This window comes from Schistocerca cancellata, chromosome 9, assembly GCF_023864275.1.
Source record: "Schistocerca cancellata isolate TAMUIC-IGC-003103 chromosome 9, iqSchCanc2.1, whole genome shotgun sequence".
Taxonomy (NCBI): Eukaryota; Metazoa; Arthropoda; class Insecta; order Orthoptera; family Acrididae; genus Schistocerca; species Schistocerca cancellata.
Genome location: NC_064634.1, coordinates 57,763,172 through 57,788,192, shown reverse-complemented (window position 1 = coordinate 57,788,192; position 25,021 = coordinate 57,763,172). Strand labels below are relative to the sequence as shown.

Genomic DNA, 25,021 nt, shown 5'->3' with positions numbered 1-25,021 from the left:
CGGAACCGTGCTGCTGCTACGGTCGCAGGTTCGAATCTTGCCTCGGTCTTGAATGTGTGTGTTGTCCTTAGGTTAATTAGATTTAAGCAGTTCTAAGTCTAGGGGAATGATAACCTCAGATGGTAAGTCCCATAGTGCTTAGAGCCATTTGAACCATAAGACCTCGGTATCAATGTCTTCAAATCTGTACAACCTGTGCATATTTATTAGTTTTTGCCCATATGTAGCCACTTGCAAAAGTGGTGTTTATTTTTTAATCGTACGTAGGTACTTTAAGGTATGTGGCATTTTTATTGTACAGAGAGGGGAAAGAATAGTTTTAAGTAACAGTGAAATGAATTTTTATTAATAATTTCGTCTATCATTTAACCACTATTCATTTTGTGTGCTTCATGATAGGTTTCTTTATTGTTGAGTTCTAGTAAAAACTTTGTTCTTTGAACGTTATGTTACTTGCGCAAGTTACCTTAAAATGAGAAATCCGTTACAAAAATATCTTACATCACTCGTCCTAACGTACCTATATGAGAAATGGAGTTCAGTATTACTCAGTTCGTGAATGTATGTTTCTGATAATGACGTGTAAACACATCACAAATATTCTTTTTCTCTTCGTCGCTTGCGTAAATATCTCAGGAATGCAAAAATTTTGAGATGAAATGCTTCACTATACTTTTCGACTGCGTGAAAAATCTGAATTGTATAACTTGTTTGAATATTTATTACAATTTTTATTAACGCATGTTTACAATACACTATTGAGCGCCACATCCTGGTTCCCAGTTGTCTCACCGACAATCTATGGCCCACCTTTTTCTTCGTTCCGGGTCACTGGGAAATGTAAACACTAGTTCTTCAGTTAATTTATTTAGAAATCTCCACTCCTATCGTAACTCCTATGCAAACAAGTATGAATATCCTATACTTCGGGGAAGAAATAGCGGACACTCCAGCTCCTGTTGTAGGAGTCTTAAAGCAGTATGCCAGATGCGCTTCGTATCTGTGTCTGTCATCCAGCTTCGTTTAGACACATTCGGAATAAGGACGTTCCAAACCCTCGTCCGGCCTCCAGATGTAGGTTTTCCGTGATTTGCAGATAAATGCCGGGATAATTCCCTTGACACGGGCACGGCCGATTTCCTTCCTCATCCTTCATATAATCAGAGCTTGTGCTCCGTCTGTAATGACCTCAATGTCGACGGGACGTTAAACTCAATCTTCCTTCCTTCTTCCTTCGTTTACACGCGAGATAATGTAAGAGAAAGGATTACTAAGGTTTCACGTACAGTAGACAATGTGGGTTGTGCAAACAGTTCAAAATTTGTGATTGGGAAGTAAATCGGATGGGACATTTCGAACAAATTATGACAGCACCTGTCTTCAGGTGTTTAAGGGCATTTTTGGGAACCTAAATCTGGATGGCCAGAGAGAAATTCGAAACACCGACCTGAATAAAAGTCCAGCGTCTCATCACAGGGCCACCTCACTCGTCGGCACCTGTGTAAATGAACGTAATTGAAAGAGTGGGTACAACTGCCGTTTGGCTCGTGTGCAGTTCCACCATCACGTTGGCATAATGGGCTAGCAGTTACATATACCACCTGAGTACTCGGTGTTGCCCGCGTGTATAGTTATTCCAGTCTTTTATTAGTCCATCTCCTCCCCCCCCCCCCCTATCTGCATCTCTCTCCCTCCCCCTGTCTCTCTCCAACCCCTTCTTTCTCAATATTTTCTTCCTTCCCCTTCACTCTCCACGTAATCGTGCTCAGCCGGAAAGGAGCCTATTGGTTCGCACCTCCACAACATTTCGTTCGCAACTGTAACTAATACACTATGTGATCAAAAGAATCTGGACCCCTCCAAAAACATAGATTTTTCATATAGTTGCATTGTGCTGCCAGGTAATCCATATCAGAGACCTCAGTAGCCATTAGACATCGTGAGAGACCAGAATGGGGCCCTCCGCGGGTCTCATGGACTTAGAACGTGGTCAGGTGATTGGGTGTCACTTGTGTCACGTCTGTCTCTCACGATGCTGTATGCGACGTTTCCACTCTCCTAAACATCCCTGGGTCCACCGTTTCCGATGTCATAGTGAAGTGGAAACGTTAGGGGACACGTACAGTACAAAAGCGTACACGCTGACATCGTCTGTTGACTGAAAAGAGACCGCAGACGTGGAAGAAAAATCAGTGAGGTTCTGGTAGGTACCAACAGGGATGTGGAGCCATACCAACTGGAATGTCATGGCCGACTGCGCTGGGTACCTCGGTTGTGGGGATCCATGGTGCGAACAGCCTAATCGAGGTGGTCCCATAGATTCCTCGATTGCGTTTAGATCCGGGGAGTTTGGTGAGAAAGGGAGTACAGTAAAATCATCCTGATGCTCTTCGAACCACGTACGTACACTCCGAGGCGTGTGACACGTTGCATTCTTATTCTGGTGGTGAATTAAAAAAACGTAGGTTTGTGTTAAAAAACATACTTCCGTGCATTTTTGTATGGTTTGTATTAACCAATTACACTAGCCCCTCTCTTGACGTTCGGTCTGTGGAATCGATTCGTCAGTATTTAATGTGGTTTACGAAATATATCCAGCGGTAATGTTAGGTGACTCACCCTGTATAACAATACCCAGATACTCGAATGCACGGCCAGCTATTGGGACAGTGTTATTAACGAAACTGTTGAGACTAAATTAGCGAACAGCCTTGTAAACAAGGACGGAGGTTTTTGTTTAAACTCTGCTTGGAATCTTGCTCTCTCCCTTGCCAAGAAACAGAGGGACAGAGTCAATGTTACCTCACCTGCTAGTTCGTAATCTTTCACTATCGATACCTCTGACTTCGGTCATCTTTGGTAGCAATAGTGTGTGTGTGTGTGTGTGTGTGTATGTGTGTGTGTGTGTGTGTGTGTGTGTGTTTTACCTTTCTTGAATTACTCCAGAACCGAAGATACGAATATGTTTGTACATCGCCTGTCCGTTGCAAAAAATGGTTCAAATGGCTCTGAGCTCTATGGGAGTTAACATCTGAGGTCATCAGTCCCCTAGAACGTAGAACTACTTAAACCTAACTAACCAAAGAACATCACACACATCCATGACCGGGGCAGGATTCGAACCTGCGACGGTAGCGGTCACGCGGTTCAAGACTGTAGCGCCTAGAACCGCTCGGCCACTCTGGCCGGTCTGTGCGTTGCAGTTTGTGCCTTTACAATGGCGGGATGTACTCCTTGTACCGAATGAGATTTTCACTCTGCAGCGGAGTGTGAGCTGATACGAAACTTCCTGGCAGATTTAAACTATGTACCGGACGGAGACTCGAACTCGGGACCTTTGCCTTTCGCGGGCAAGGGCTCTACCATCTGAGTTACCCAAGCACGATTCACGCCCCGTGCGCACCGCTTTACTCCCGCGAACCGGGAGAGCTTCTGTGAAGTTTGGAAAGTAGGAGATGTACTGCCGGAAGTAAAGCGGTGAGGACGGGGCGTGAGTCGTGCTTGCGTAACTCAGATGGTAGAGCCCTTGCCCGCGAAAGGCAAAGGTCCCGAGTTCGAGTCTTGGTCTGGTACACAATTTTAATCTGCCAGGAAGTTTCACTGTAAATATTATTTGGCTGAATTCCCGAAAGTTGTTTGAAAATTCTATACGCCGGGAGAAACTAAGGTCTCACATTGTCTGTGATTGATTATTGCACGTTGATGTCGAAGATAAGCGTTGGTTACATTAATGTGGGAGGACTGTGTAATAGCTGGAAATAAATATTTAGGTTCTTAATTATCTAGACTACTTGCACGCTATGCCATACACTGAAGTCTATAGCAACTCTCCAAAGCGATGACTGTCAGCCTGAATCTAGAATTATCCTGGAGTACAAGATCTCTGTCATGCTCTCTTAAATATCAGTGTCGCTTACTGTACACTGAGATGAGCAGTTACGGCCCTACCACAGGTTCCTTTATGAATTTCATAAGCAATCAAAGAATAGCGTACTATCTTCCAAAATAGTGCCATCAAACTTAAGTAGTTCGTAAACAAGCACCATACACGCATTGCTCATTTAGACATAGTACCGCCTGAACTAATTACTAGCGATCACCGAAGCTGTATCTCAGATAATTATTTTCGGAACCTCTACTGCTATATGTTGACCCCAAACATTTGACCCACCCTCAATACGGAAACTACTTACATCTCTAGTACACCAATTCTGTTCTCAGACGAAATGTTGTTCTTACAGACGACCAGTGGATTGTGACGTTTCTTCGAGGTTGCAAGTTCTCTCTGGAGAAGACGAAGCACAAGATGGACATGTACTACACGATGAAGACGGCGGCTCCGGAACTGTTCGCCAACAGGGACCCCTTGGAGCCCAAGATACAAGAGATCCTCAATGCAGGGTGAGTCTGTTCGTTCATATACTGGGATGGGGGAAACTCATAGGACGCTTGCTTAAGCAAAATATTGCAAAAAAATTTAAATATTGATAACGAGTTACAAAGTGGCAACGTACAATTTCGGTGTTTGTCTTAGCCTATTGAGCCGACCGCTGTGACCGAGCGTTCTAGGCGCTTCAGTCCGGAACCGCGCTGCTGCTGCGGTCGCGGGTTCGAATCCTGCCTCGATCATGGATGTGTGTGATGTCCTTAGGTTTGTTAGGTTTAAGTAATTCTAAGTTGTAGGGACTGATGACCTCAACTGTTAAGTCCCATAGTGCTTAGAGCCATTTGAACCATTTTTGATCTTAACCTATTGAAAAGTAAGAAAAATAATTAATTAGGAAAATACCGAATTCTAGAGATTGAGAATTACCCTTAGTTTCGTGTTTATGGTATCATCCCATGGTATAACCAGCAGGGAAGAAGGAAAATCCCAGAAATGCATACACAAGACATATTACTTCTAGCGTAGAAACATTCTATATTAGATACTTCACCTACTTCACAGCTGTCTTTTTTTTTTTTCTTCGACGTTTTCGGATTTATTGCTTTTATCTTTAAGTTGTGTGACCATTTCACTGTCATCTTCTTAGTTTACTCTTTTATTTAACTTGCATACTTAATTTTCCTTCCACCTTCCTAGCTCGTTCTGTAATGGGGTTATTGCTTACACATGGATTAGTCGCTTCCTGTACAAGCAACATTAATTTGATCTCGGATCTGCCTGCCCAGACATGGTTCAGTCACTTAATGAATGTACTTTTTACCTGGTTAAGATTTTTTCGTGATTTTTACCTATTTGTGTTTTACGTGTTTCTTAGGTATTTTTAAGTAGTGAAAGTTCGTTACAGTTACCACTAGCACCCCGTTACAAATTATTTTATTATCACAGACATCAAACACCATACATCGTTCGATATGTCATTTACCGCCTGTTAACTTTCAGCTGATACGTTCTGATTCCTGTAATTCAGTACTTTTATATGACTTGGGTACAACGCACATCTTTTCCCTACTAACTGTAATTATTGTATACTGATTCCACTTCAGTATAACTAATTATTACGTCCACATTGGTGAGGCACTTTGGTTAAATTGAATCTTGGCAATTATTTTCTGTTTACGTCACTGTTACATTAATTTTTATATGTCTTTTGTATGACCTATTGTCTGAAACAGTTGTTCGTCCAGCAGGTAATTGTTCCCTTCATTATTATCGTTTGTTACATTTGATTATATTGTTGTTTATGCAGGGGCGTGGTGACGATGTAATGTAACACTGAAATTGGTATCTCAATAGGGAGCGTCCAGAGCTCGTGGACTACGGGCTAGCGTTGCTACCTCTGGATCACGGGCCGGGTCGGGGATTTGCTCTGCCCAGGAACTGGGTGTTTGTGTTGTCCTTATCATTCCATCACTATTCATAAAAGTGGCTAGATTGGACTGTGTACTGACTGGAAATGTGTACGGGCGGTGACGACCGCGCAACTTGAGCACCTCACAAACCGACATCATCATCATCATTATTATCTTCTTCTTCTTCTTCTTCAGTAGTGTTCAGAATGGACGGCTGAAATTGTACTACTGTTCTCTCCGAATTTAGAAACCGACGTCGAAAAAACCATCTTCTACAAAGATGGCCATACAAAGATATTGCATGTGAGTTTGACCTTCCCTGATCCATTACCCGTGTAAAGCACGGATTACTTCAGTGATCTACAGTTTATCCTTAAACTTTAATTTTTCAAGTTGCATAATTTTCAGTGGTAAGAGTCCTTTGCCACGAAATCGGACTGTACTTACTGAATAGTGTTCCAACTTAAGTCGGCATAACAACACATACTCACGGTTTAACTTCTTTGGGTGCATTGGACCCACTACGTGGAACACAGGCACAAAATAATCTGTTAAGCAAAGTTATTATGTCTACCATTCAAATGAACACATTTCTTGATGTAATATGTGATCAATGACAGAGGACTTTATCACTCTACCGACGAGTATATTTAAGACTCCATGCTGCTGGAAACATTCACTACAATCCAATGTTTCGCCGGCAGCGTTGAAGAAAATATTCTTGCATTTCATAACTCATTGACCGCATGTCCTGTGCAATAGGTTCACACTGCACTTCTCTACATTTATTTACATTGCAAAAAGAAAGGTATAGCTACTCTGGAGAAGCCAGACATAAATTCCCTCATGGACATCCGAATCTGTGGCAAACAAAAGCTTCTTTCCGACTGTAAAACCCTGAACAAATCGTTTCCATCATTCTCAAAGTGTCGATGGTGTTACTCTCACAGACATCTTCAATTTGCCCCATCTCCGTTGTCTCTCACTCCCTCCCGTCCGCCTCCGTTGTCTCTCACTCCCTCCCGTCCGCCTCCGTTGTCTCTCACTCCCTCCCGTCCGCCTCCGTTGTCTCTCACTCCCTCCCGTCCGCCTCCGTTGTCTCTCACTCCCTCCCATCCGCCTCCGTTGTCTCTCACTCCCTCCCGTCCGCCTCCGTTGTCTCTCACTCCCTCCCGTCCGCCTCCGTTGTCTCTCACTCCCTCCCGTCCGCCTCCGTTGTCTCTCACTCCCTCCCGTCCGCCTCCGTTGTCTCTCACTCCCTCCCGTCCGCCTCCGTTGTCTCTCACTCCCTCCCGTCCGCCTCCGTTGTCTCTCACTCCCTCCCGTCCGCCTCCGTTGTCTCTCACTCCCTCCCGTCCGCCTCCGTTGTCTCTCTCCCTCCCGTCCGCCTCCGTTGTCTCTCACTCCCTCCCGTCCGCCTCCGTTGTCTCTCACTCCCTCCCGTCCGCCTCCGTTGTCTCTCACTCCCTCCCGTCCGCCTCCGTTGTCTCTCACTCCCTCCCGTCCGCCTCCGTTGTCTCTCACTCCCTCCCGTCCGCCTCCGTTGTCTCTCACTCCCTCCCGTCCGCCTCCGTTGTCTCACACTCCCTCCCGTCCGCCTCCGTTGTCTCTCACTCCCTCCCGTCCGCCTCCGTTGTCTCTCACTCCCTCCCGTCCGCCTCCGTTGTCTCTCACTCCCTCCCGTCCGCCTCCGTTGTCTCTCACTCCCTCCCGTCCGCCTCCGTTGTCTCTCACTCCCTCCCGTCCGCCTCCGTTGTCTCTCACTCCCTCCCGTCCGCCTCCGTTGTCTCTCACTCCCTCCCGTCCGCCTCCGTTGTCTCTCACTCCCTCCCGTCCGCCTCCGTTGTCTCTCACTCCCTCCCGTCCGCCTCCGTTGTCTCTCACTCCCTCCCGTCCGCCTCCGTTGTCTCTCACTCCCTCCCGTCCGCCTCCGTTGTCTCTCACTCCCTCCCGTCCGCCTCCGTTGACCCTCCCTCCTTCCCGTCCGCCTCCGTTGACCCTCCCTCCTTCCCGTCCGCCTCCGTTGACCCTCCCTCCTTCCCGTCCGCCTCCGTTGACCCTCCCTCCTTCCCGTCCGCCTCCGTTGACCCTCCCTCCTTCCCGTCCGCCTCCGTTGACCCTCCCTCCCTCCCTCCTGTCCGCCTCCGTTGACCCTCCTTCCTTCCTGTCCGCCTCCGTTGACCCTCCCTCCCTCCCTCCTGTCCGCCTCCGTTGACCCTCCCTCCCTCCCTCCTGTCCGCCTCCGTTGACCCTCCCTCCCTCCCTCCTTCCTGTCCGCCTCCGTTGTCCCTCCCTCCCTCCCTCCTTCCTGTCCGCCTCCGTTGTCCCTCCCTCCTTCCTGTCCGCCTCCGTTGTCCCTCCCTCCCTCCCTCCTTCCTGTCCGCCTCCGTTGTCCCTCCCTCCTTCCTGTCCACCTCCGTTGTCCCTCCCTCCTTCCTGTCCGCCTCCGTTGTCCCTCCCTCCTTCCTGTCCGCCTCCGTTGTCCCTCCCTCCTTCCTGTCCGCCTCCGTTGTCCCTCCCTCCTTCCTGTCCGCCTCCGTTGTCCCTCCCTCCTTCCTGTCCGCCTCCGTTGTCCCTCCCTCCTTCCTGTCCGCCTCCGTTGTCCCTCCCTCCTTCCTGTCCGCCTCCGTTGTCCCTCCCTCCTTCCTGTCCGCCTCCGTTGTCCCTCCCTCCTTCCTGTCCGCCTCCGTTGTCCCTCCCTCCTTCCTGTCCGCCTCCGTTGTCCCTCCCTCCTTCCTGTCCGCCTCCGTTGTCCCTCCCTCCTTCCTGTCCGCCTCCGTTGTCCCTCCCTCCTTCCTGTCCGCCTCCGTTGTCCCTCCCTCCTTCCTGTCCGCCTCCGTTGTCCCTCCCTCCTTCCTGTCCGCCTCCGTTGTCCCTCCCTCCTTCCTGTCCGCCTCCGTTGTCCCTCCCTCCTTCCTGTCCGCCTCCGTTGTCCCTCCCTCCTTCCTGTCCGCCTCCGTTGTCCCTCCCTCCTTCCTGTCCGCCTCCGTTGTCCCTCCCTCCTTCCTGTCCGCCTCCGTTGTCCCTCCCTCCTTCCTGTCCGCCTCCGTTGTCCCTCCCTCCTTCCTGTCCGCCTCCGTTGTCCCTCCCTCCTTCCTGTCCGCCTCCGTTGTCCCTCCCTCCTTCCTGTCCGCCTCCGTTGTCCCTCCCTCCTTCCTGTCCGCCTCCGTTGTCCCTCCCTCCTTCCTGTCCGCCTCCGTTGTCCCTCCCTCCTTCCTGTCCGCCTCCGTTGTCCCTCCCTCCTTCCTGTCCGCCTCCGTTGTCCCTCCCTCCTTCCTGTCCGCCTCCGTTGTCCCTCCCTCCTTTCTGTCCGCCTCCGTTGTCCCTCCCTCCTTTCTGTCCGCCTCCGTTGTCCCTCCCTCCTTTCTGTCCGCCTCCGTTGTCCCTCCCTCCTTCCTGTCCGCCTCCGTTGTCCCTCCCTCCCTCCCTCTCTCCTCTGTCGTGTCCCACTGACGTGTCCTGAGAGGGAGTGGAAGGACTGCGTTGGTGCGCGTCAGAGAACTTACTTGGCATGAGGTCTCGATGGTGTGGGCCGCCAACTCCTCACTGCTCCGTAGTAGAAGGCTGCAAGGTGAGCTAGAGTACGGAACTCGGATAGGATCTTAGGGAAGCTTTCATGTATGAACACTCGATGTATAGAATGATTATACTGGAAGTACCCCTGGCACTTGTGATTTAAATAAGATTCTATATACAGTCTCCAATGATTGTCTATCTGGATATGCAGTTGCCATTCCTAACTTCCCAAACCTAAGTCCTAAAACAGCAGAGGCGAGCGCACCAGACTAAGTGTCAGCTGTGTCGATTCAGCCTAAGTCCCTACTTGTTGCTGTGCTCGATATTCTCCTGCAACTCTTGCAGCATCCCGACGCAGACTAACGTGGACCGGCATCCTAAGTACCTCACTCCATCACTGTCCTTCGATCTAGCGGCTATCCGCTTTTATAGGGGGTAGTGCACCCGGCACCACTTGTTCTAGAAGGTTCTAGCAGGTTCTAGCACCCCCGAACTTTGAGCCCTGAGTAGGCTAGTCACGCGGCAGCATGTGATGCATACGTGATGAACTTGCCATTCTCCACTGTTTGCTGTGTCCAAGGGTTGCCACTAACTGTGCTTGAGCCTCGTGATACTGCATACTCCGCTCTTGTTAGTCGAGTACACATTACACACGAGATAGTTTGGTCACGTCCGCCTCGCTTGATCTGTAGCAATAATTTTCCAGCCTCAGCCTACATGATTTTAATTCTATCTTCTACTATTCGCGACACCCTCTCGCCACCGTTGTCCCACTCTCCCTCTCGCCACCGTTGTCCCTCTCTCCCTCTCGCCACCGTTGTCCCTCTCTCCCGCTCGCCACCGTTGTCCCTCTCTCCCGCTCGCCACCGTTGTCCCTCTCTCCCGCTCGCCACCGTTGTCCCTCTCTCCCGCTCGCCACCGTTGTCCCTCTCTCCCGCTCGCCACCGTTGTCCCTCTCTCCCGCTCGCCACCGTTGTCCCTCTCTCCCGCTCGCCACCGTTGTCCCTCTCTCCCGCTCGCCACCGTTGTCCCTCTCTCCCGCTCGCCACCGTTGTCCCTCTCTCCCGCTCGCCACCGTTGTCCCTCTCTCCCGCTCGCCACCGTTGTCCCTCTCTCCCGCTCGCCACCGTTGTCCCTCTCTCCCGCTCGCCACCGTTGTCCCTCTCTCCCGCTCGCCACCGTTGTCCCTCTCTCCCGCTCGCCACCGTTGTCCCTCTCTCCCGCTCGCCACCGTTGTCCCTCTCTCCCGCTCGCCACCGTTGTCCCTCTCTCCCGCTCGCCACCGTTGTCCCTCTCTCCCGCTCGCCACCGTTGTCCCTCTCTCCCGCTCGCCACCGTTGTCCCTCTCTCCCGCTCGCCACCGTTGTCCCTCTCTCCCGCTCGCCACCGTTGTCCCTCTCTCCCGCTCGCCACCGTTGTCCCTCTCTCCCGCTCGCCACCGTTGTCCCTCTCTCCCGCTCGCCACCGTTGTCCCTCTCTCCCGCTCGCCACCGTTGTCCCTCTCTCCCGCTCGCCACCGTTGTCCCTCTCTCCCGCTCGCCACCGTTGTCCCTCTCTCCCGCTCGCCACCGTTGTCCCTCTCTCCCGCTCGCCACCGTTGTCCCTCTCTCCCGCTCGCCACCGTTGTCCCTCTCTCCCGCTCGCCACCGTTGTCCCTCTCTCCCGCTCGCCACCGTTGTCCCTCTCTCCCGCTCGCCACCGTTGTCCCTCTCTCCCGCTCGCCACCGTTGTCCCTCTCTCCCGCTCGCCACCGTTGTCCCTCTCTCCCGCTCGCCACCGTTGTCCCTCTCTCCCGCTCGCCACCGTTGTCCCTCTCTCCCGCTCGCCACCGTTGTCCCTCTCTCCCGCTCGCCACCGTTGTCCCTCTCTCCCGCTCGCCACCGTTGTCCCTCTCTCCCGCTCGCCACCGTTGTCCCTCTCTCCCGCTCGCCACCGTTGTCCCTCTCTCCCGCTCGCCACCGTTGTCCCTCTCTCCCGCTCGCCACCGTTGTCCCTCTCTCCCGCTCGCCACCGTTGTCCCTCTCTCCCGCTCGCCACCGTTGTCCCTCTCTCCCGCTCGCCACCGTTGTCCCTCTCTCCCGCTCGCCACCGTTGTCCCTCTCTCCCGATCGCCACCGTTGTCCCTCTCTCCCGATCGCCACCGTTGTCCCTCCCTCCCGATCGTCTCTGTCGTTCATCCCTCCCTCCCTCCCTCCCTCCCTCCCTCCCGCTCGTCTCTGTCGTTCATCCCTCCCTCCCTCCCTCCCTCCCTCCCGCTCGTCTCTGTCGTTCATCCCTCCCTCCCTCCCTCCCTCCCGCTCGTCTCTGTCGTTCATCCCTCCCTCCCTCCCTCCCTCCCTCCCTCCCTCCCGCTCGTCTCTGTCGTTCATCCCTCCCTCCCTCCCTCCCTCCCGCTCGTCTCTGTCGTTCATCCCTCCCTCCCTCCCTCCCTCCCTCCCTCCCTCCCGCTCGTCTCTGTCGTTCATCCCTCCCTCCCTCCCTCCCTCCCTCCCTCCCTCCCTCCCGCTCGTCTCTGTCGTTCATCCCTCCCTCCCTCCCTCCCTCCCTCCCACCCTCCCTCCCGCTCGTCTCTGTCGTTCATCCCTCCCTCCCTCCCTCCCTCCCTCCCTCCCTCCCTCCCGCTCGCCTCTGTCGTTCATCCCTCCCTCCCTCCCTCCCTCCCTCCCTCCCGCTCGCGTCTGTCGTTCATCCCTCCCTCCCTCCCTCCCTCCCTCCCGCTCGCCTCTGTCGTTCATCCCTCCCTCCCTCCCTCCCTCCCTCCCTCCCGCTCGCCTCTGTCGTTCATCCCTCCCTCCCTCCCTCCCTCCCTCCCTCCCGCTCGCCTCTGTCGTTCATCCCTCCCTCCCTCCCTCCCTCCCTCCCTCCCGCTCGCCTCTGTCGTTCATCCCTCCCTCCCTCCCTCCCTCCCTCCCTCCCGCTCGCCTCTGTCGTTCATCCCTCCCTCCCTCCCTCCCTCCCGCTCGCCTCTGTCGTTCATCCCTCCCTCCCTCCTTCCCTCCCGCTCGCCTCTGTCGTTCATCCCTCCCTCCAGAACGTTCCCCACTTACCTTTCTCGATCGGTTCGACTCGCTTCCGCACCTCCTGTCTAGGATGGCTTTAACAAATGAGTTGGCCAATTCACTCCCAAGATCGTCAATTGATCAATGTCGATTGCACCATCAACATTTCATGTTTAAGGAACTCAATGCGGTTAAGGTGTGAAATTGAAGTGTATAGATTCCAAATAGTAACAGTTCATATCGCTTGCTGTGGCGATCGAATTTATCGATTTTATATACTTCTAATGGAACTATGTAGACTGACCGCCAATCTTCCGGCCAGGTTCATCACTTACCTGCCGCAGCTGGACAAGCACGGGCAGCGGGTGAGCGTGCTGCGCCTGGGCCAGCTCGACCCCAAAAAGGTGACGGGCGAGGACATCTTCCGCATGAACTTCATGGGCGGCGACGCGGCCCTGCTGCAGGACGACGCGGCCGTCCTCACCGGCACCGTGGCCCTCATCGACCTCAAGGGCTGCTCGCTGTCGCACGCCGCCATGTTCGGCCCCGCGTCCGTCAAGAAGTGCACCACCGTCCTCCAGGTGCGTCGCCGCCTCGCTCCACTGACCCAGTGGGGTCTGAGCACACAAGTTCAGATATTTCCAGCTGAGCTTTACCTCCCTACACCTGGGGTGATATTCCGTAATTTAATGACATTTCTGTGAATGAGGCAGTGCTCATCCAGTGAATGAATAATTATGGGAAAAACTACAAGGTTACGATAAATGATTCATTCATTTTCAAAGCTCTATCTTTTCCCAAGTACACTACTGGCCATTAAAATTGCTACACCAAGAAAAAATGCAGATGATAAACGGGTATTCATTGGACAAATATACTAGAACTGACATGTGATAACATTTTCACGAAATTTGGGTGCATAGATCCTGAGAAATCAGTACCCAGAACAACCACCTCTGGCTGTAATAACGGCCTTCATACGCCTGGGCATTGAGTCAGAGTTTGCATGGCGTGTACAGGTACAGCTGCCCATGCAGCTTCAACACGATACCACAGTTCATCAAGAGTAGTGACTGGCGTACTGCGACGAGCCAGTTGCTCGGCCGCCATTGACCAGACGTTTTCAGTTGGTGAGGGATCTGTAGAGTGTGCTGGCCAGGGCAGCAGTCGAACATTTCCTGTATCCAGAAAGGCCCGTACAGGACCTGCAACATGCGGTCGCGTATTATCCTGCTGAAATGTAGGATTTCGCAGAGATCGAATGAAGGGTAGAGCCACGGGTCGTAACACATCTGAAATGTAACGTCCACTGTTCGAAGTTCCGTCAATATGAGCAAGAGGTGACAGACGTGTAACCGATGACACCCCATACCACACGCAGGGTGGTACGCCAGTATGGCGATGACGAATACACGCTTCCAATGTGCGTTCACCGCGATGTCGGCAAACACGGATGCGACCATCATGATACTGTAAACGGAACCTGGATTCATATGAAAAAATGACCTTTTGCCGTTCGTGCACCCAAATTCGTCGTTGAGTACACCATCGCAGGCGCTCCTGTCTGTGATTCAGCGTCAAGGTTAACCGCAGCCATGGTCTCCGAGCTGATAGTCCAAGCTGCTGCAAACGTCGTCGAACTGTTCGTGAAGATGGTTGTTCTCTTGCAAGCGTCCCCCTCTGTTGACTCTGGGATCGATACGTGGCTGCACGATCCATTACAACCATGCGGATAAGATACCTGTCATCTCGACCGCTAGTGATACGAGGCCGTTGGGATCCAGCACGGCGTTCCGTATTACCCTCCTGAACCCACCGATTCCATATTCTGCTCACAGTCATTGGATCTCGACCAACGCGAGCAGCAGTGTCGCGGTACAATAAACCGCAATCGCGACAGGCTACAATCCGACCTTTATCAAAGTCTGAAACGTGATTGTACGCATTTCTCCTCCTTACATGAGACATCATAACAACGTTTCACCAGGAAACGCCGGTCAGCTGCTGTTTGTGTATGAGAAATCGATTGGAAACTTTCCTCATGTCAGCACATTGTAGGTGTCGCCACCGGTGCCAACCCTGTGTGAATGATCATAGTAGAGCTGAAGAGTTTCTTGGACCACGACCTTGCATCCCGCAAGGTTTATCAGAAGACTTATGTGAATGCTTTGAAAAGCTAATCATTTGCATATCGCAGCATCTTCTTCCTGTCGGTTAAATTTCGCGTCTGTAGCACGTCATCTTCGTGGTGTAGCAATTATAATGGCCAGTAGTGTATTATAGGTACAAACCAGACTGATGCACTAATAGGACTGTAAACACAAGAAGTTGGCATTTCGCACTCAAAAGTGTTCTGTGAGTGCCCCTGCCGCCGTCACACGACTCAGGTCCAAATAGCAGTCAAGTTCGTTCCATACTTTATGTAGCAACATACGTTAGTATCAATAGTCACCACAGCAGCATTGATGCGTTCTCTGAGCTGTTACTGTCGTTGAAAGTGGGGGGTATGTAAACATGGTCCTCAATGTATCCCCAAACCAAAAAGTCACAAGTCGTTAGGTCAGGCAACTTGAAGGGACCAGAACCACATCATCTTCGCCCCAGGGCCCAATCCAGTGACGCGCCGACCACAATCTTTTGGTTTAATTGTAGTACGAGCGGCAGACGGTACGGTTTGAAATGTAAGTGCAGTCGCAAAAACCTTCCACACATTTTGCTGCGGTATCAAAAGTTCGTGGCATGCATGGACCGTTGATTTTTCTTTGGACCGGTCGACTGTACCTGACGGCTAATGCTGTGTAATTTCCCTTCCTCAACGCTGTCCATACGAGCAAACCGGTTGCTATTTCGCTTGATACTGCTCATACGTTAGAGGTATTTAGGCTATGCACGGCTCTGTTAAAAGAAGCTCGTTGTGTCACAGAGTCGAGCCGAGCGCACATGCTTTCATTCCCCGCAGCTAATTTGCTGCAAATAGTAACCCGCAGCTGTGATCCTGCAGTGAATTAATCTGTGTGTTGGCTAGAATTGCGAGATAGTAATAGACTCAGAAAGAAAAAGTAAAAGTTAAATGAATAGCTTACTAACAAAAGTTCTATTCAACAAACAGTTACGTTGAGTGATAATTATTCAAGAAAGGACATGCCAAATAAATGGGAAGTGCTCCTACGATATTCAGTAAAAATTCAGAGACAGTAACCTCACAAATGAAGTGGAAATTATGTTGCGACGTCCGCCCCCGGTAGCTGAGTGGTCAGCGCGACAGACTGTCAATCCTAAGGGCCCGGGTTTGATTCCCTGCTGGGTCGGAGATTTTCTTCCCTCAGAGACTAGGTGTTGTGTTGTCCTAATCCTCATCATTTCATCCCCATCGACGTGCAAGTCGCCGAAGTGGCGTCAATTCGAGAGACTTGCACCCGGCGAACGGTCTGCCGACGGGAGGCCTTAGTCACACGACATTTATTTATTCATGTTGAGACGTTGCAAAAATGGTAGCAAAATCATCAAACTAAATAGTCATTGAAGATACGCAAAAACTAATTCCATTTCATAATCACAATATACGAACATTCACCAGCTCGAAACAGTTCAACTCACGTTGAGTAACAAATTAACACATTCGGTGCAAAAAATAGTAACTCATGCCCTATCTATTCTCAGTTCTGTAAGTCAAGCGGAACAATTGGGAGTCCTACTCTAGAGCACATTCAAACCTCTCGAAAAATAAGTCCCTCCAGAAGCTAAAGGTCGGAGTGGGCTTCACTGCTCTGAGTCAATCACCTTCACAATCGAATACTACTTGTTACCACAAGCAGTCTCCCTCCTGCCAACATTAGCGTAACAGTGTCCATCATACCTCCCTTGAGCTCTTCACTCGAGAAGTGGCACTCCCCACTTGACTCCAATAGTGTTCTGCTACTATCGGCTTTTCTATTGGCTGAAGGCCATCCCCATCACAAATATATCTTCCTGAAGCTCTATAGACATGGATTGATCAACAATGACCACTTTCTGGACTAAACTAATGCATTACAACAATATTTAAATAAAGAAATGTCATAAACATTCGGTTAGAATCAGATCATTTACAACAAATATACGTTATAGTTGTTCATAAATAAATAAGCTAGCATTCTTACACAAGTGTGCTAAAATTAAATCACAATGAATTGTTAAATATTATTTAAAAATTATCTGGGCCTTATTGAGAGAAGTGTCTTATGGTTCTTTTCTGAATTGTGATGTCTGCTAACACGTGACTGAACACTTTTAAATAAGCTCAGTTTTTTAATAGCACTTGGAAACAACATATTGAAATAAAGATGCAGCAAAAATACTAAACTGTTCATCAAATAAATACACAAGTATGACAATATGGAGTATTGACGGCCAGCTGTTGTGGCCGAGCGGTTCTAGACGCGTCAGTCCGAAACCGCGCTGCTGCTACGGTCGCAGGTTCGAATCCTGCCTCGGGCATGGATGTGTATGATATCCTTACGTTATTTAGGTTTAAGTAGTTCTAATTCTAGGGGACTGATGACCTCAGATGTTAAGTCCCATGCTGCTTAGAGTCATTTGAGCCACTTTTGGAGTATTGAAACTGTGTAATTGTGGTGGATACAATGTTCTGATGAACATTGGCATAATCAGATACAAAAGGCATTCCAAATCAGTAACTAAAACATACACGACAACGTAATTTTCAGGGATGGTAGCTGTAGCGAAATTCTGTCATAAGAGATAAAGTTTGTTGAAATCGCATGAAGCGATTAAAAGTTAAGTTACAGATTCAGTGAGTAAATGTTTATTCACTGTAAATTATTAACATTCGTGATTTTAAAGATATTGAAATCACTGTTGTGTCATGGGATGCGTCGTGCTTCCTAGGATCTCAGATGTGTTCAGATTTTCGTTTATATTTGATTGTAAATCAATACAGCCTTTGCAGGGGCTGTTACCTGGCCGTCTTTGATTGTCTGACACTCCATTTCCTGGAGCATATTCTGCACAAAGGCAATGCGAACATCTGCCGCCCAAATTTTCGTCGCATTCATGCATTACGGTACTGTTGCTTAGTTGATACAGCATGCAATGAGAATAGCCTCTAAAGGACCAAAATTATCTTGTACTATGAATTCCGTGTTTAGTGCAGACGAAGAGTACCTGAATCTCTCCAGCAAGCTACTAAATAAGACATGGAAACAAAAAAGGAATCTCACGCAACTGTGAGCAATTAGCTTCTCTCTATTATTATTATTATTATTATTATTATTATTATTATTTATTTCCTTTCTCAGACGTTATGTCTGATTAAAAATGGAAAGTGACGCGGACCTTGATCAACCGTGACTTCCTTTTAACTGTGCGGTATATGTTACATAGCATTTAGGAACTTTCGGGTAATTGAACATCTATCAATAATTACAGATCTCTGTAGTTGTATATATACGTTTGGATGCAGCTGTATTGGGTTGATGTGCTGGTGGGTATTGTGTGGTATGACTCCTGTAGTTGATAGTATAATTGGCATGATGTCAACTTTGTCCTGATGCCACATGTCCTTGACTTCCTCAGCCAGTTGGATGTATTTTTAATTTTTTCTCCTGTCATCTTCTGTATATTTGTTGTATTGGGTATGGATATTTCGAGTAGTTGTATTAATTTCTTCTTTTTTTACCGAGCGAGGTGGCGCAGTGGTTAGACACTGGACTCGCATTCGGGAGGACGACGGTTCAATCCCGCGTCCAGCCATCATGATTTAGGTTTTACGTGATTTCCCTAAATCGCTCCAGGAAAATGCCAGGATGGTTCCTTTGAAAGGGCACGGCCGACTTCCTATCCTGTCCTTCTCTAATCCGATGAGACCGATGACCTCGCTGTCTGGTCTCCTTCCCCAAACAACCCAAACCAACCCTCTTCTTTTTCTTGGTGAGTATGATGTCAGGTTTGTTATGTGGTCTTGTTTTATCTCTTATAATGGTTCTGTTCCAGTATAATTTGTATTCATCATTCTCCAGTACATTTTGTGGTGCATACTTGTATGTGGGAACGTGTTGTTTTATTAGTTGATGTCGTATGGCAAGTTGTTGATGTATTACTTTTGCTACAGTGTCATGTCTTCTAGTGTATTCTGTATTTGCTAGTATTCTACTGTTTCTATTTGTTGTTTGCAAAAAAATGGCTCTGAGTACTATGCGACTTAACTTCTGAGGTCATCAGTCGCCTAGAACTTAGAACTAATTAAACCTAACTAACCTAAGGACATCACACACATCCATGCCCAAGGCAGGATTCGAACCTGCGACCGTAGCGGTCGCTCGGTTCCAGACTGTAGCGCCTAGAACTGCACGGCCACTCCGGCCGGCTGTTGTCTGCAAAGTCTGCATTTATCTGTTGTGGTATTGCGATATCTAATAATATGCTTGCTGTCATATCTGGTGTTTATTGTTTTATCCTGTATTGCAAACATGAATCCTTCCGTATTATTATTAATGTTGATTATTCCGGGTTTGTGTGGTCATGGTCCATGCAATTTTCCCGTCGTAAAGTTTCGTCCAGAGTTGCGATGGATATTTTCTGATGTGCTGCTGGATTCGCTGAGTCTTGCCAACTGACGGGAGTTCGGCAGAAGCAGGAGAACTTCCGAAAATGTCCAGCGCAGCTGTGGAGGAAACTTTACGAAGAGAAAAGTGTCTTGGACCCCCACCATAACTTCGCTCGTCCGGATAGCCGCGCGATCTAATGCGTTGCTTCCCGTGCCGGCGGATTAAGGTCGGGACACACAAGTCCGCGCCGCGTGGCTTTGTTGTTCCTTGTAGCGACTCGGACGCGGTGATCTGTGTTTCTGTTTGTGAACGCTGTAAAACATGTTCACCAATTTTCGTAATAGTGAATTAGGACTTACAGCACTTGCTTTAGACGAAGAGGAAAAAGAACGAAGGCAAACAAGAAGAAGAAATTATGGATCCACAGTGCCTGGAAAACAAGACCAGTACAGGGAGAGTTTCGATTCATTATTTTCTCATCTCATCTTTAGATGGAAAGCACGTAACAATACAGGCTCCAAACAACTCAGGAAGTCTCTATTGGAATTACAAAAAAACATATTCCATTGTGCTTCTTGCTCTGGTTAACCCATGTTATAATTTTATTGCAATAGACGTGAGAGCGTACGGAAAAAAGTCTGATGGAGGCATTCTAGTAAATTCAAACCTTGGAAAGTTATTGGAAAACAATACGCTTAGCGTCCGAAAGAGTAAAACTTTACCCTGAACTGATATTGAATTTCCAATGGTAATTGTAGGCGATGAAGCTTTTCCTCTCAAAACATACTTGATGCGACCATATCGTGGCAGGAACTTAACAAATGACAAGGCTATATTTAATTATTGTTTGAGTCGGGCAAGAAGAATATTCATAAATGCATTCGGTATAATGCAACAGAAATTTCGAATCCTTCAGGGAGATTCTAATAACCTTACAATGATTGTGACGGCTGCGCGTGTACCGTACAACTTTATTCGAAAAATCGAAGGTTATGGGGTGCCTGAACAGAGGATGGATCAAAAGGAAACTGCTGAGGAATCCGGAAGATCATCAAATCTTCGAAACCTACCTCGAATTCGTGGGAGATCAACAGATGCTGCATTTGCTGTACGAGAACAACTCAAAAAATTCCTGAATTCTCCACAAGGGACTGTGGAATGGCAAGAACATGTCACCTTGGCGATATAACGATGACATAAACCAAACATCTGTTTGTAAAATAAAAAGTAAATAAATATCTTTCGGGTATTAAAACTTGTATAGTTTTTATCTTACCTTTGGCCTGTAGATCTGTTGCAGTTGTCTTCCAAACTCTGTCTTTGTACTCGATATTCCTGTAGTTTTCACTTCCCTGATCGTAAAGAACAGGAAACTTACGAACTTCTTCTATTAGTCGTTCCACATCCATGTTTTGTACACAGAACAGTCTTGCGTAGTTGCACAGCTCACAAGACAATTCTACCATCAGGCCGTGTCCGTCACGTAAAAAATTAAACACGGCGAATCCCGCCCGGCCCGGCTCCGGCCCGTTGACGTTCCCCGTGCACGGCCCGGTCAAGTGGGGCCCGCTACATTTGTTTTAATGGTGTATTTCGGTGTCCGGGTGACGGCCGATACTCGGACGTGTCTCGGCACGGACACAGTCCGGACATGTGTGTCCCGACCTTTAGTGTCGAGGTCCGGTGTGCCGGTCAGCCTGTGGGTGGTTTTTAAGGCGGTTTTCCATCTATCTCGGCGAATGCGGCCTGGTTCCCCTTATTCCGCATCGGTTACACTACGTCGGCGATCGCTGCGCTAACAGTCTCCACGTACGCGTACACCATAATTACTCTACCACACAAGCATATGGATTACACTCGTCTGGTAAGAGGGGAGGCTCCACTGGGGCCGGACTACACGATAACGCTAGGTTCGGTGTGGGGCAGCGGTGGGGTGGGTGGACTGCTGTGGCCTGTTCTGAGGTTGTGAACCATTGAGAGCTACGGCAGGACGAAGGCTCTCCGTCGTTTCTAAGTCCCCGGTTTAATACGCAATACACTACCATACAATACAGGAAGAATCAACAACAGTTAAGACATCCGACTGCTAAACCCTTCCTTGAATTAGTGTTAATGTCAAAATTTTTAACAGACAGGTACGAAATGGTGATGGTGGTTAAAATGCCAATATCCGTAAATTTTCATATTTCAATTCCAGGACAGTACACTTAGAGGTTGATGCCTTACAACAGTACGAACAGAACACTGTATCGTGTCAAACATTCCTACTAGGAAGTGTCAAAGTACTGTGTGTGTGTGTGTGTGTGTGTGTGTGTGTGTGTGACATAAAATTTCTCTAACATTAAAAAAGTCAAACATTTAAAAAATGTCGAGCCCAAAAAGACAGACTGAAAAGTTATACTACTATGAGTCAATGAAAATTGGAATTCGCTCTTCAACAAAGGCATAGATTGTTTAGAACTGTTGTTGAAAAATTAATCTGTGCAGTTAGGCCAAAAGCATCAAAAAATTGGCGTAAACGGTTTCGTAGTGTTATGGAAGATAATATATTTTGGAAGATTATATATATAATTATATTATCGGTACCTTGCGTGAAGGTGCACAAGTAACTGTTAAATGGCATTACTGTTAACACTGAAACGTTCTAGCGGAGTCATCAGATAATCAAAATCTACCTTAGAGAAAAAATATACTCCGACAATAACATAGCTGTTTTAATTATAGTAAAAAACGAGTTAAACTAATAAGGTAAATGAAATGTGTGTAAAGTTAATTGAAGAAAACTTCTAAGGGAGCCCCATGAAGTGCTCACAATTTTACGAGTAACAGCCTTCTTCTGTCAGTAGCAGATAATTGATATTACAACACTTCCTTCGTAGATAGCCTCCAGGTTCTCAGAAAACCGATAGTAAATAAGTTTCATAAGACTGAATTACAGCCTACGTTCCAAAGAAAGTTTTAAACGTTATCAACACTTTTAAAAATAGATATTCAAGTGATTCCGAGAAAAATCTGTTGAACCTTGGAATATGTTATCTGAATTTGGCAAAACATTGCGTTATTTATGTAAAGGTTCTTTCAATAGTGGTATTTTCCGAGACTGACTGAAATGTCAGTTCATTTAACTTCGGTGAGAACTTGCTCATTATTGTCAGTATTTTCAGTACCTCTTGAATTTATTATATTCAACGTAGCATATAAAAAATTCTCTTTTGTATGCATCATCGTGATAGGAAAGTTAAATCATTATGGAATGGCAGACACAGGAGACTAAACGATTCTGTTGCCGGTCGTGTGTGAGATACATACATGAATTTCGCTTGCGTTGTTGAAAGATGCAAATTTCACTATTTTTCCAGGTGCTACAAAGCACAGGAATAAATACTGGTGTCAGTCATCTAAAGGGAAAGGCATCTAAGAAAATATTGAAAATACACGATTCAAGCGACGTGGATTATAATTGAATTTTGATCCGACCCCGTACATAAAATTCTTTTCTTAGAACTACACAAGCTGTTAAAAATATGTTCTCCAGCAATGAAATATAAGAAACAGGTGCGTTAAATTTTTGATACTACGGATAAATCACAACATTGACAAAAGACCACACCGTACAATGAATGAAAGGTTAAGCTAAGCTTCGTGAATTTTAAAATTTTCCCGGTGGATTGAACGTTCAAATAAATTTCGGACCTGGAGCCGGTCGTCATTTAGTTCATCGCACGATATTTCGACTGCACCTGCCTGTCATTTTCAGGTTAATTATACAAATTCAGACATCGGTCATCGAGCCTCCGACTTTCTGCGTCCCGCCGCTCTCGTCCACATCCGAACTACCAGGAAAGTTCGTAAACATTTCAACGAATTCAGGGGTATTGACAACTACACAGACTTCAATGGTGGAATCAGACATAGGTCATACTGTTTTCCGTGACTTCAGAGTTGATGGTCCAGTACGTTGGTCTCAACAAGATGCAACCATAAAAATCATATCTTCTCAATTTACGGATTTCAGCAATCACTTAACTTACCCGTAGCTGTCTTCTGTATAGACACTTGATTTTGTCGGGTAAACCTTGATCCATCGGTTGTAGAAGAACCGTTACGTTAGGAGGAGAGAACTTCGCTTTGATGTCACAACTAACGAGCAGCTATCCGCTAGAATGTGACGGTACAGTGTCCATAAACAGTACGGCCTTAGACAGATGATGATCCAAATATCTTTCCAAACTTGGCACAAAATGATCATGAAACCATTTTATTAAAATGTCACTGTCAACCCACGTACTTCTTTGTGATCTGTAGGCAACTGGCAAACAAGACCGATTAATCCCTTGTTGTGCCATTTAGTTCTAAAAAATCCGTGTCAAAGTGGTTGCAGACGAAACATGCTAAACGGGCCAGCGCGTTGCGGAGACAATCAAAACAAAAGCCGACATGCGGATACTTGGTACGTAGCTTTACACTCACTTGTTTCATGCGATACTGTTCCTGTGGACGTTAACACTTATGTAACTCCTGATACGGTCGCAGGTTCGAATCCTGCCTAGGGCATGGATGTGTGTGATGTCCTTAGGTTAGTTAGGTTTATGTAGTTCTAAGTTCTAGGGGACTGATGACCTCAGAAGTTAAGTCCCATAGTGCTCAGAGCCATTTGAACCATTTAAATTAGTGTTAACGTCCACAGTATATATATATGCAGCTCTACTGTATGATTAAATGATGATGGCGTCCTCTTGGGTAAAATATTCCGGAGGTAAAATAGTCCCCCATTCGGATCTCCGGGCGGGGACTACTCAGGAGGACGTCGTTATCAGGAGAAAGAAAACTGGCGTTCTACGGATCGGAGCGTGGAATGTCAGATCCCTTAATCGGGCAGGTAGGTTAGAAAATTTAAAAAGGGAAATGGATAGGTTAAAGTTAGATATAGTGGGAATTAGTGAAGTTCGGTGGCAGGAGGAACAAGACTTTTGGTCAGGTGATTACAGAGTTATAAATACAAAATCAAATAGGGGTAATGCAGGAGTGGGTTTAATAATGAATAAAAAAAAATAGGAGTGCGGGTTAGCTACTACAAACAGCATAGTGAACGCATTATTGTGGCCAAGATAGACACAAAGCCCATGCCTACTACAGTAGCACAAGTTTATATGCCAACTACCTCTGCAGATGATGAAGAAATAGATGAAATGTATGACGAGATAAAAGAAATTATTCAGGTAGTGAAGGGAGACGAAAATTTAATAGTCATGGGTGAGTGGAATTCGTCAGTAGCAAAAGGGAGAGAAGGAAACGTAGTAGGTGAATATGGATTGGGGGGAAGGAATGAAAGAGGAAGCCGCCTTGTAGAATTTTGCACAGAGCATAACTCAATCATAGCCAACACTTCGTTCAAGAATCATAAAAGAAGGTTGTATACCTGAAAGAATCCTGGAGATACTAAAAGGTATCAGATAGATTATATAATGGTAAGACAGAGATTTAGGAACCAGGTTTTAAATTATAAGACATTTCCTGGGGCAGATGTGGATTCTGACCACAATCTATTGGTTATGAACTGCAGATTGAAACTAAAGAAACTGCAAAAAGGTGGGAATTTAAGGAGATGGGAACTGGATAAACTGAAAGAACCAGAGGTTGTAGAGAGTTTCAGGGAGAGCATAAGGGAACAATTGACAGGAATGGGGGAAAGAAATACAGTAGAAGAAGAATGGATAGCTCTGAGGGATGAAGTAGTGAAGGCAGCAGAGGATCAAGTAGATGAAATGACGAGGGCTAATAGAAATCCTTGGGTAACAGAAGAAATATTGAATTTAATTGATGAAAGAAGAAAACATAAAAATGCAGTAAATGAAGCAGGCAAAAAGGAATACAAACGACTCAAAAATGATATCGACAGGAAGTGCAAAATGGTTAAGCAGGGATGGCTAGAGGACAAATGTAAGGATGTAGAGGCTTGTCTCACTAGGGGTAAGATAGATACTGCCTACAGGAAAATTAAAGAGACCTTTGGAGAGAAGAGAACCACTTGTATGAATATCAAGAGCTCAGATGGCCATCCAGTTCTAAGCAAAGAAGGGAAGGCAGAAAGGTGGAAGGTGTATATAGAGGGTTTATACAAGGGCGATGTACTTGAGGACAATATTATGGAAATGGAAGAGGATG

At 47.5% G+C, this 25,021-nt stretch overlaps 1 protein-coding gene across 1 annotated transcript in view; it reads left to right on the top strand.

Moving 5' to 3' along the window:
- LOC126100474 (alpha-tocopherol transfer protein-like) overlaps window positions 1-25,021 on the top strand; it is a 179,757-nt gene that overhangs the window by 135,222 nt on the left and 19,514 nt on the right. The window contains exons 3-4 of the mRNA XM_049911082.1: window positions 4,242-4,401; window positions 12,634-12,892. Of these exons, the coding sequence (XP_049767039.1) occupies window positions 4,242-4,401; window positions 12,634-12,892 (419 nt within the window). The remainder of the gene's footprint in view (window positions 1-4,241; window positions 4,402-12,633; window positions 12,893-25,021) is intronic.